Raw genomic sequence first — 12,377 nt, 5'->3', positions numbered from 1 at the left:
CTTGAGTATCGCTGTAAAAAGACACATGCTGAAGCTTTTCATCTTGCACTCATCAACACATTCACTAGAATACCAATACCAAATGTCCTGACGAGTGCAAGACGAAAAGCTTCGACATGTGTCTTTTTTCAGTGGTACTCAAGTTCTGTACTACCAAATGACTGTTTACATCTATACTTGTTTCTGTTCTGTCAGGTTGAATCTTGTCCCAATACCTGACTAAAAACCTCCCAAATTTCTCTAGATTACAAACATTTATAATCTAAAATTTATACTATTATTTGTTTGAGAAAAAAATAAACCCAATAGTTGTTGCAAATCAAGTAGCAAATAAGGAGGAATTTGCATTTATAAGGTGTTTTTGGAATATCCATAAGTGCTTTATGACCAATTAAGGTTTTTGATGTGTAGTCACTGTTATGTAGGCATATGTAGGCAAACGTAACAACTATATTGCCCACACAAATAGTAAATAAGTTGAATGAACTTAATTGGCAGTGTTTATTGAGGGTAGAATGTTGGCCAGGGTATTGGGAGAACTCTGCACTTCCTCAAAGAGTCTCAGGATATTTAACATTTAACTGAATGAATGCAACAGATAGGTGGTACCTTGCTTTTTTACTTCATCTGAAAGACATTAATACAGCTCAGTCCATATTCTACTGAAGTGTCTGCCTAGATTACACCTGCAAAAAAGTAGATTGCACACATAACCGGATACAGTGACCAGAATATTGTAGCGTCATAGGTAGTATCAGAGAATGAGGCATATTTCGTGCCATAGGGTAATTACTATTGGTATAATGCATGATTACAATGTGATGAGTTCAAATTGAAATGCCGGTTAATTTTTATGTCCTGCCAATGTTAATTCGATAATTTCTGTCATTGCATTTTGATACGGTACTGTAATTATTCAATGTTGATTTAATGTTATTTGATTAGGTGCTTTGGGAGTCCTTCTCGAAATGAAAAATCAAGGAATAAAATTTACTAAAGACACTTACACACTGGCATTTGCTGTCTGCTATAAAATGGTGAGTAATTTTTAAACATTTAAAGCTTTTCTAGCTTTAAATTTGTTCGACAGTTCTCCACTTACGCCAACAAACATTTATGCCATGGTCTATGCCAACTGGATCTACAGATAGGGGCGCTGTAAGGAAACTACCATTCTTAAAGAATCTGAATAGAGAGAGCTTGGTTAATAAGCAGAAAGAATTCTCATGCACAGCCTGTGTAAAAGCAAATCAAGAAACAACTGAAATCTGTTAATGTCCTGACTGTGTGGGAAAGTTACTGTTAAACAATGCCCGCTCATTTGTTCATCTTGGCTTTCTCTAAGCAACCCGCAAATAGTGGAGGGCCACACGGCAACTATGAACTTGTACCCTAGTGATAGGCACTTCCCTGCAGGTGTATGAGGAAGAAAGTTGGGATGCGGAGAGAAAAGAGGTAGATAAAAACACCTGATAAGCACTTCTTACCAAGAGATTTGGTCATTTATATGGCAACAAATCTTACTATTGCTCTATTGGAAACGTTTAAATGTGGTACAAAGAAACTAATCTATAAATCGATAACCCTAGTCTGAGCTCCACCTGTAAGCCATTTTCCATTTAGACCATATCAAAAATGTATTCTTGAGCAAATACAGAGCATAACAAAAACATATTCTTGAGCAAATACAAGTTTTTAAATTAACAGTTCATTAAAAGGTATACATGGTGTGTTAATTGGGTAAAGAAATGAAGACCAGTGAAATGCATTTTGATAGCTTGAATGTACCATATTACACATCATCGAACAAATTTATAATTTGTTGCCAGGAGACTTAAGCTAATGTAGCAATTAAAGGAGTGATTTCATAGAATTATAGTGTTAGACCCCACCAAGGCTGTGCTATTATTTTTTTCCTCAAGAATTAACCTAGCCTAATCTAGAACAGGTTGTGGCAGTTAATTCCACATTGTAACCGTCTCCTGTGTATGTAATTTTTTTCTAGCCTCCTTTCAGTTCTTTTTGTGATCATTTTAAGTTTGTGATGACTCATTACCATCCCACTGACCAGTGAAAACCACTTACTAGTATTTGAAGACCTCTTCAGGTCACCTCTTCATCTTCTCTGCTACAGTGAGTCACTGCAGGCAGATATAAACAGAATTGGTAAGTGGGTAGGCAAATGGTGTGTTATTTTATAGTGAGATGACCCTATCACTGTCCTTGTCCAGAATGATTTGTCCACACACCTCTATTTCCTAAAGTTGCAAACTGTCTTCAGTTACAACTGTGCACTTGGGCACGTTGAAGATGGAAAACATATTTTATTTCATCAAAGAAACTGAGAGAATTTCTAGCTCCCGTTTAAAACCGGGCATCTCCAATGCTGTACAAAGTTAATGTGCACCCAGTGACGGAAATATTGTAGCACTTGTTTGGCAGGCTGCAAGAAACAAGCCTATTTTGGGCACAGTATCAAAACCCCACAGACCAGTGGACTTAATCAGATGACCTCACTGTTGGAGGCCAGCATTTTAGAAATTGAGGAGCTAAGACATGTTGCTAATCATCCGCAAAAATGTGACAAATAACATTACTAGAATTAATAATGTTTATATCTGAAACACAGCCACATTCAATTACATGTATTTTCTTAATTTACAGTAAGTTATTTGCCTCTTCTTGCAGTCCAGTCACATGAATATATACAATATTCTCTCTTGTATATATAATTTTGAACAGAGGGTTTGGCTATGACCTATAAATACATGATGGTCTGATCTGACCTGTCCTGCTGTCCTAGTAAGAGAGAACGGTCTGTGGCTTTGCTCACTAAGGTAGGTTTGCATTATCTGAACTTCACATTTGTTTCCTGGTAAAACATCTGAATGATCTTCACACAGAATACAGATGAGGCGTACAGGATTTGCAACATGCTGCTGGAAGAATCATTGACAAGAGGAGACTTCATTCCCCGGCATGCATTCTGCTTTGCAGTAGCACTTGCAATCAAGCAGGTATGGTTTTCTACCCAGTCTAATAGTGCAGAATATGTAAGTTGCTGCTGAGAGTAATACTGTCATAATTAGGCAAACAAGAAAGTTTTTTTATCTTTGTGGTTCTGTTTTCCACAGTCTCACCTGGAGGACACATGTAAAAAGAGCAGTAGTTTTTATGGTCCATTTATTTTCCAGATTGAAAATTTATCTGCTTTCATTGTGATTTAAGGTCCTTTTTGTAACCATTGTACAGTAGCCCTGCAACTTTTTCATTGGAGTTCTGTTTACTTTTTATTATTGCTAAATAAACCTCAACATCATGTTGCATAATCCAAAATGCTTGTAACAATGCAGCAGACTGCAGCAAGAAAGAGATCCACCACATCCACTTGACATTCAACAAACATCATTAGCATCATCAAATTCCCCACTATCTACATCCTGGAGGTTACCATTGATCACAAACTTAATTTGAGCAGCCATGTAATAGACAGTGGCCTAGTAGTAATGTCACTGGACTAGTAATCCAGAGGACATGGGTTCAAATCACTGCAGCTGGTGGAATTTAAATTCAATTAATGCTATAAACTATGGGTGAAAACTCATCTGGTTCACTAATGTCCTTTAGGGAAGGAAATCTGCCATCCTTTCTGGCCTGACCTATACATAACACCAGACCCATAGCAATGTAGTCAACCCTTAACTGCCCTCTGAAATGACCTATTGAGCCACTCGATTCAAGGGCAATTAGGGATGGGTAAACAAATGCTTGTCTCGCCAGCATTACCACATCCTATGAAAGAACAAAGGAAAATAAATAAATACTATTGCTACAGCGCAACAGCGTGTGACTTATCTCCTAACTTTCCACCATCTTCAAGGCTGAATGCAGCTCCAACAACACTTGAGCAGCCCACTGGATTGGCACCCCAACCACCACCTTAAATATTCACTCCCCTCAGCACCAGTGCAGCATAGCTGCAGTGTGCACCATCTACAAGATGCACTGCAACATCTTGCCAAGGCTATTTCGGCTGCACCTCCCAAATCCATGACCACATTCACATCTATACAGTGTGCGACTATATCATTGTTCCTTTATCATTGCTGGGTCAAAATCCTAGAACAACAGCACTGCGGGAGTACTTTCACCACATGGATTGCAGTGGTTTAAAATGGTGGCTCCCCATCACCTTCTCAGAGACAATAGGGATGGTGATAAATGCTGGCCTTGGCAGCAGCAGCTACATCTGAGGGATGAATAGTAAACATCTTAAAAAGAATTGAAATGAATGTCATCTCTTCTTCACCCCACCCCACCCCACCCAAATTGTGGTAGCTTGGTATTTTAGAAATCTTTCGGGGGGTAAGGGGCTGATGAAGAAAATCTTCTTTAATACAACACATCCAGTGCCAGGGCTTGTGGGGATTCAAATGAGTTTACTGTGGCACAAGGCCTGCAACTCAGTGAAGGCCACTTTTACAATTTCCAAGATTGTAAGTTGTATAATTTGTTTAAAGCAAATAATCGAATGTACTAAACTCTGCAAAACAGCATACGTGGTATCCTTATATTCCAATGGAAATAGTCTCCTAAATCTCACAGTACTTAAGTAGTGCAAGACTGTGCTAGAGATATAAATAAATTATGAATTTAATTGTTCATCCATTAGTATTGTAATTTGCTGCCTTTTGAGTAATTTATTGTCATTTGCTATGGTATAATGCCTATTTTTAAATTTAATGGTCTGTTCAATGCAGTTCCTTTTTTTTTGTGGAAATAGCAAGTACATTTCTCAGTAACAGTAGATGAATTTGATGGAAACTTTGCATGATGCCACTTCATAATTCTGTGTTATGGAAAAAAAAACGAATGTCTTTTTAATCTCTCTCATTTCAGAATGATGTTGTAAAAGCTCGGTCAATTTACTCATACATTATGCACACAGACAGCAAAATTTGTCTTAATCTTCATGTAAGTATTTCCGTCACTGTTAACTAAAGAATTTGGATTCATTTAGCACCTTTGACGATCCAACTAAGAAATGCTATAAGATCCTGTTGGGAAAACTGAAGTAGGGGCAAGTCATTTGTCGAACAAACCAGTAAAATAGTTCCAATTCATGCTACTGATGGCCTCAACAGTGTTGTATTTTCTATCTTTTCATGGTAGAACTTGGCAGCAGTGATGTATTTACAAACCACCTAAAAATGTGTAAACACTTCAACAGGTTAATTTGATATATGGAACAAGAAGGAGTTCAGACAAACTAAAAAAAAACTGCCTGTCTATCTCTAATTAATTTCACTTCAGTCCCATGTGCCATCAAAGAGCAGGTGTTCCATTGCAGCAAAGTGAGTTGAAAGTGAGAGGACGCTTATTATGCCATCTGGAGCATGGGTTATGTGACTTTGGTACAGGTGTGCTCAATATGCATTCAGTAAGATAAACATTGTGGATAAAAAGGCCAGCAGAAGATGTGGGAGGGCAGGGCTGGTCATCCAAATAAAAGCCCTGTACACAGATGTACATAGTGTATGAAATGAGTTAAGAAGCACAGATTCACCGTATAGGATATGAATTGAAGCCATTACAGAAACCTGGCTACAGGCAGGACATGATTATTACGCAAACAAAGCGCTCATGGGGTTAGGGGCAGTATATTAGAATGGATGGAGGATTGGTTAATGGACAGAAAGCAGGAGAGTCGGGATAAACGGAGCATTTTCAAGTTGACAGACTGTAACTATTGGAGTGCCACAAGGCTCGTTGCTGGGGCCTCAACTATTTACTATATATAAGTGACTTAGATGAAGGTAAAGAGAGTGATGTATCATAGTTTTCTGATGATGCAAACCTAGGTGGGAATGTAAGCTGTGAGGACAACACAGAGAGGCCGTGAGACGATATAGCCAGGTTGGAGTGGCCGATGGAGTATAATGTGGGGAAATGTGAGGTTGTTCACTTTGGTGGGAAGAATCAAAAGTCAGAATATTTTTTGAATAGTGAGAAACTTTTAAATGTTGATGTTCCGAGGGCCTTGAGTGTCCTCATACAAGAAGCATGGAAAGTTAGCAATCAGTTACTCCAGCAATTAGAAAGGCAAATGGCATGTTGGCCTTTATTGTAAGCATTTTGGAGTAAGAGAGTGAGGAAGTCTTGCTACAATCGTATAGGGCTTTGGAAGATCAAACGTGGAATACTGTGTATAATTTTGGTCTCTTTATCTAACAAATGATACACTTGATGGTGCAGCCAATGTTCACAATATTGATTCCTGGGATGAGAGGATTGTTCTGTGATGAGAGATTGAGAAGATTTGGCCTATACCCTCTGGAGGTTAGAAGAATGAGAGGTAATCTCATTGAAACATGTAAGATTATGAGTGTGCTTGACAGGTTAGATGCTGAGAGGTGGTTTCCCTGGCTGAGAGTCTAGAACATCGGGCACAGTCTCAAAACATGGGGTCAATCATTTAAGACTGAAATAAGAGGGAATTTCTTCACTCAGAAGATTGTGAAAGTTTGGAGTTCTCAACTTCGGAAGGCTGCGGATGTTCAGTTATTGAGTATATTCAAGACTGAAATACATTTTTGGACAGTAAGGGAATTGAGGGATATGGGGATTGGACAGGAAAATGGAGATGCGGTGAAAAATCAGCCAGGATCTTCCTGAATGACAGAGTGGGCTAGAAGGGCCATATGGCCTACTCCTGATTGTATTTCTTATGCCGTTATGATTAGGAGCTAAAAATTTTAGGATATAGGATCTTTAGAAAGAACAGAGAAATTTGGCAAGGAAAAGAAATTGGACTGTTGATAAAAGACAGTAGTAGAAAGAAAGAATTTCAGTCCCATGTCCAGAAATAAACACAAAAGGCTGCAAAACAATGGTGGTCTATGGACTTCCTGTAATGGGGAATGCTTAAATATAGAGATCTAGAAAGCATGTATTAAATTACAATGTGGTTATGATGGATGATTTTCGTTTTCATGCAGGCAGGAAGAAACAGAACCAACTCCAGTAGTAAACGCAATATATTTCCAGAATGCATTGAACAATTTCCTAGAACAAGAACCAGCAAAGGAACAATAGTCCACACTTAGATTTAGTGATGAGAAACAAACTCGAATTAGCTACTAACCCAATAGTAAGGGAACATCTGGGAATAGTGGCCATAGAGGGAAAAGAGAGAGTCTCAAACCAGGGTATTAAATTTTAGCAAGACAAACTTCAAAGCCATGACTGCCATAAACTTAATTAGCTAAGTTATTGGCAGGATACAAAACCAGCACCTACCCCTAAAAGGCAAAAGCTGCGCATATGAGGCAGCTCCGTGCCTCAGGGAGATTGAAGCACTCTTTCGCGTGCATGCTGGACCTGACTTTTCCCTCCTCCCCCCACCTGCACAGGTAGCACACAACGCCACCGCTCGCGTATCACGCTGGGCAGGCCTTAATTGGCCGGCCCGCATAAAACGGCGGTGTGGAGCCAATCGCGGTCAGCTCCGCGACTGCTCCCGCCTAGCCCGCCTGACGCGGGAAAAGTTCTGCCCAAGAACCCAACCTACCTGGAACCTACCCAATTCCGATTTTAACAGGGACGAGGTGGAGAACCAATCCATCTGCAGGATGCAGGTCGGCCATTGAAACTTTTTTAAGGAGGCATTTTTACAGTATTTCTACTTTTAACCCATTCTGGCTGGGTTTCCTGGGCCGTAGGTAAACCCAACAAAAATAAGGCGATAAGAAGGGCTGGATCCATAAGATAAGTGCATTTACAACACCACTTCTGGGTCAGCAGGAGTATTTCCCTCAGAACCAGTAAGCTGCCTAGGAAACCCAGCCCAATCCACTCCAGTTCCAAACCATGTGCACAGATCTCTAAAATCTCATGGGCGTGTACCAAATAACTATCAAAAACATACAACAGAAACTTGACATTTATTTCAAGGAGTTAGGGTATAAAAGTGAGGAAGCGATGCTTCAGTTTGGGTAGAGGGCAAGAATGCTCTACCCCAGAGAGCTGTGGTCTGGAGTATGTTCAAGATGGAGGTCAATAGACTTCTGGGTATTAAGGGATAGTGAAGGAAGGTAGTGTTGAGATATTTCAGCCATGATCTTGTTTTATATACTATGTAGTTGAACATAAACCTGGTCAAACCCCACCTAAAATACTCCATTCAGTTTTGAGCATCACACCTCAGGAAGGGTATGTTGGCCTTGGAAGGATTACCATGCAGATTCACTAGAATGACACTGAAAGGGTTAAATTAAACCAACTGGTTGCATAAGTTTTTTTTATTCCCATACGTTCAGAAAGTTGATGTGTTTTTAAAGTGATAGATATTTAAATGTACTTTCACCAGCAACTGAAAATATATTTTGTTCTTAAGGGCTATATCAAATGTAACTTGTGCAATTTTTGTTTAGCTCCTTTTACTAGCCCTGTCAGGAGCGCAACAAAATCTGCTCTCCGTTTTGGAAAAAGCAATTGTAAACAATGTCCCAGAATTTGTGAAGAAGGTGGATTTTTCACAGGAAGTGGTACGTATGCAAATAGACAAACTTGATGTCCTAACTGATTTGAAGTCTCGAGTCATTTGCCTGTACCTTCATTGTTGCTGGGTCAAAATCCTGGGAACTCCCGACCTACTCTCACGAGGGAATGCCTTCATGAGAACTGCAGTGGTTCAAGAAGAAGGCCCACCCACCACTGCCTCCATGACAACTGGGAATGGGCAATAAATGCTAGCCTTGTCAGCAATGACCATGTCCCAGAGAATTATTTTTTTGTTTAAAAGAGGTCAATAATCTGTGTCTCAGTGGTTAGTGTCAATGAGTGACTGTGGGGTAGACTAACTTCTCAGCTGATGTTCACTTACATGGAATTCAAAACAGTCTTGAGAAAAGCAATCATGAATGGGTTTATTTTTCTCAAATCTTGCCCAGAAGCACTGAAGCCAACTGTAGTACCGTACTGCTACCTAGGCTATGATCATGTAATGCCGTGTAGAGCTGGGTTCAAATCTGCCTTTTTTTAAATTCATTCATGGGATGTGGGCACCACTGGCTCAGCCAACATTTATTGCCCATCCCTAACTGCCCTTGTTCAGAGGGCATCTTAGAGTCAACCACATTGCTGTGGGTCTGGAGTCACATGTGGGCCAGACCAGGTAATGATGGCAGATTTGCTCCCCAAAAGGACATTAGTGAACCAGATGGATTTTTACAACAATCAACAATGGTTTCATAATTCCAGATTTTTATTGAATCCTGCCATGGCGGGATTCAAACCCGGGTCCCCAGAGCATTACCCTGGGTCTCTGGATTACTAGTCCAGCGGCAAAACCACTACACCATTACCTCCCCTAGTCCAGTACAACACTGGACAGTTACTTAACTAATTGAGTATCAGTTGAGTTGTTCTCTGTATCTGTAGGAAAGGATACACCGCTTGTTCTAACTGTTCATACATTTTTTGGTGTATATATTATGCACCTATTATTATGCATAATAAATACACCTCCTGTGGTGCAAAGCTTGGGAAGTTGTGCAGGTACTCTTCAGGGTGAATGACATAATCTACCAGGACTTTGTTCTAAGGTTTTCTCCCCTTTTGTACCTTTGAAGTAAAAACATCATGACAGAACATTGTTTAGTCCACTGTGTTACGTTAAGTATCTTGTTACTGATAGATAGAATCCATCTATCGCTGAATTGCATCTTGATTTTGAATCGCCATTCTATTTGCACTTGTAACATAGATAAATTAAGAATGCATGTGGTCTGACAGGACATTGCCGATATTAACTTTGATCCATTTATCATCAAGCTGGCTATAGTACGCAAAACCTTGGAGAACAACCTGAAGCTTCAAAGACATTTTGAGGATGTGTGTGAAACGCTGAAAATGTCTGGACAAATCACAGCACTGAGTCTCGACGACATGCTTTGCCACACACCAAGTGGAAAGAAGCCCCTTAACCGTTTGCTAGATACAAGGAAAGTTAGCCGACGGACCTTCAAACCTCTACGGTCAGCCTTACTTTCTGAGTAACTGAACTGGCCTATGTATTATTGGATAGTGTAAAACAGCTGCATCTGGACATCATTCACAAATTATTGGTATCCATTCAGTCTTCTCAAAGAGCACCTTTTTTAAGATCTGGTTTTGTTGTTTCTAACAGACCTAAAGAACACACAAAGATACAAAGCAATTCTTGAAAAAAGAAATTGAAAGGGGATAAGTGTATTTTGAAGATTGTAGTTGTTACTGTAGTTTTGAAAGGCCCAAGACCAAAGCTGTGCATTTGCCATAGACAAGAAAAACTATGTTGCAATTTGGATGCTATCTTTTCTTTCACATCTTTAGATGGTAGAGAAGGAAAAAGTGTTCCTGACTCAATTATTCTGTTGTACATCCAGAGACCCCTCAAATAATTTAGAATAGTTCCATCGCCCTTAAATGTCAAATGAAAAGCTATTTCATTCATCACACTTTTTGGTTTATTTTAAATCAGAATCCATACATTTGTACATTGGTCTAGAAGCACATAGGAAATCTTACAGGAGCTGTTTTAGCAAAAAATTCATTGGTCACTGCCTGGACCAGTATACTATTGTAAAGCTATAAAACCTGTTGATATAGTTGTCTTTCTGATAGCGTTAACAAAACTGAGCCTCTTTTATCTGGATATTCAGTACTTGTAAACTGGAAAAGAGAAAGCAGTAGTTACTTTTAGAAGTGATTGGCATCCTTCCATTTCCAAGAGACGATGGGAACGCAGATTTAGAATTTTGGTGAGGTCAGATGAGGTCATCTGCAATACTTCTTCTGATGGCTGAACAAGCCGATTCTGAAAAGGCAAAGCCTGCCTAAAGTGCCACACATGAAACTGTCCCTTGCGGGTGGTGCGGATGATCTCTGCTGGTGCATGTTTGCAGGGCTGTTGTCTGTTTTGGAGCTTCAGAGACCACATATCGTGATGGTGAATTCCTGCCCACAGCTAGTGTCGCCATTTGCTTCAACTGTCAGCTAGTTTCCCACTTGTTGTGACTGATGTTGAGGGCCTTCTTGCCTCTGGACAGCATCCTAGAATCTGCATTTGGGCGCCCTGCTGGTCTCTTGGCATGGGCGACCTCCCCAAATAGCATATTGTGGATGCGGGCATCATCTATCCTGTGCACATGCCCAGGCCAGCAAAGTGCAACTTTTTTCCCCACATTTCTTCAGTTTGGAATTCAGTTTGAATCATTTCCCAAACTTGCTCCAAACTTGTTTTGCCAGCTTGATGTGGTGTATTTTTATACATTCTTAAATCTGAGAAACACGCCTTGTGTTCCGACCAACATTTTGCTGAGATTAAGCAGACAGAGAAAAATGTTCCACATTTTACCTTGAATAGAGACTTGTTATCTTATAGCAAGTTGTGGTATCTCGTCAAACTTCATCTTACTACATGCATGTTCAGTTCCTTCTTGCCAGCAGTTTCATTGGATACTTTAAAAGGTCCTTTACCAAACTATGTGGTTAACATAACGAGTCATAAAGTAACTTTTTCTACAGTATTTGTAAATAGTTTGCAATACAATATTACAGTATTCTCTGCACATGCAGTTATGATTTGTGTTTTGAAGGGCATGTTATTGTTCATCACAATAGGAAGTGGCCCTATGTAGAATGCACACTGTATATTCTTAAAGGAATCTGGACTTGGAAATCTGAAAACGCACATTGACTAACTTATTATTTTATATTTTCAAATTTGAAAAGCTTTTTCTTTTTTTCCATGATCCTTCGAAAGATGCAAACAGTCCACTCAGAACATGATGAATTATGTATCTGTAAACATTCTATATTTGAACACTAAGCTGCTCCCTTTACCATAATTATTTTATTTTAAAACATTGTTCAGTGGGTTTACTAAGGGGCTCTCTAATCAGACTTCTGAATTGTAAAGTGTATTTTCTTATATTTCTGTGTCCATTATCACTGACCTCTGGATTTAATAAATGAAAGATTTAAGGTAAACTACTAAGTGACTTCCTCTCATTATTCACTCATTAATTGTCATACTAAGTAACAGCTGGTTTTGGCATTTATCACCAGATCCAGCTGAACCACACAAAGTACTATGGGTCTTCCTCTAATCTGCCAAAACTGCTCACTATTCTAGGATTTCTCACCTTGTCTTTCTCTACCTGTCTGTGGCCTTGGCACAGTTGACCCCATCATCCAACACCTGTCCACCATCATCCAACTGGGTCTGTACTCACCTAATTCCATTCTTATTGTAGCCAGAGTATTATTTGCAATGGTTTCTCTCCCAGCTCCAACACCTCTGGTGTCCCCCAAGGATCTATCTTGGCTCTCTC

The 12,377-nt window shown here is 39.6% G+C and overlaps 1 protein-coding gene across 1 annotated transcript in view; it reads left to right on the top strand.

Moving 5' to 3' along the window:
• ptcd2 (pentatricopeptide repeat domain 2) overlaps positions 1–12,036 on the top strand; it is a 29,619-nt gene extending 17,583 nt beyond the window's left edge. The window contains exons 6-10 of the mRNA XM_078564256.1: positions 946–1,037; positions 2,904–3,017; positions 4,900–4,974; positions 8,433–8,546; positions 9,835–12,036. Of these exons, the coding sequence (XP_078420382.1) occupies positions 946–1,037; positions 2,904–3,017; positions 4,900–4,974; positions 8,433–8,546; positions 9,835–10,059 (620 nt within the window). The 3' untranslated portion in view covers positions 10,060–12,036. The remainder of the gene's footprint in view (positions 1–945; positions 1,038–2,903; positions 3,018–4,899; positions 4,975–8,432; positions 8,547–9,834) is intronic.
• Positions 12,037–12,377: the final 341 nt, after the last annotated feature.

The sequence above is a fragment of the Cetorhinus maximus genome, chromosome 2, assembly GCF_964194155.1.
Source record: "Cetorhinus maximus chromosome 2, sCetMax3.hap1.1, whole genome shotgun sequence".
In the NCBI taxonomy this organism is placed as follows: Eukaryota; Metazoa; Chordata; class Chondrichthyes; order Lamniformes; family Cetorhinidae; genus Cetorhinus; species Cetorhinus maximus.
This window is presented reverse-complemented; position numbering and strand designations above follow the sequence as displayed.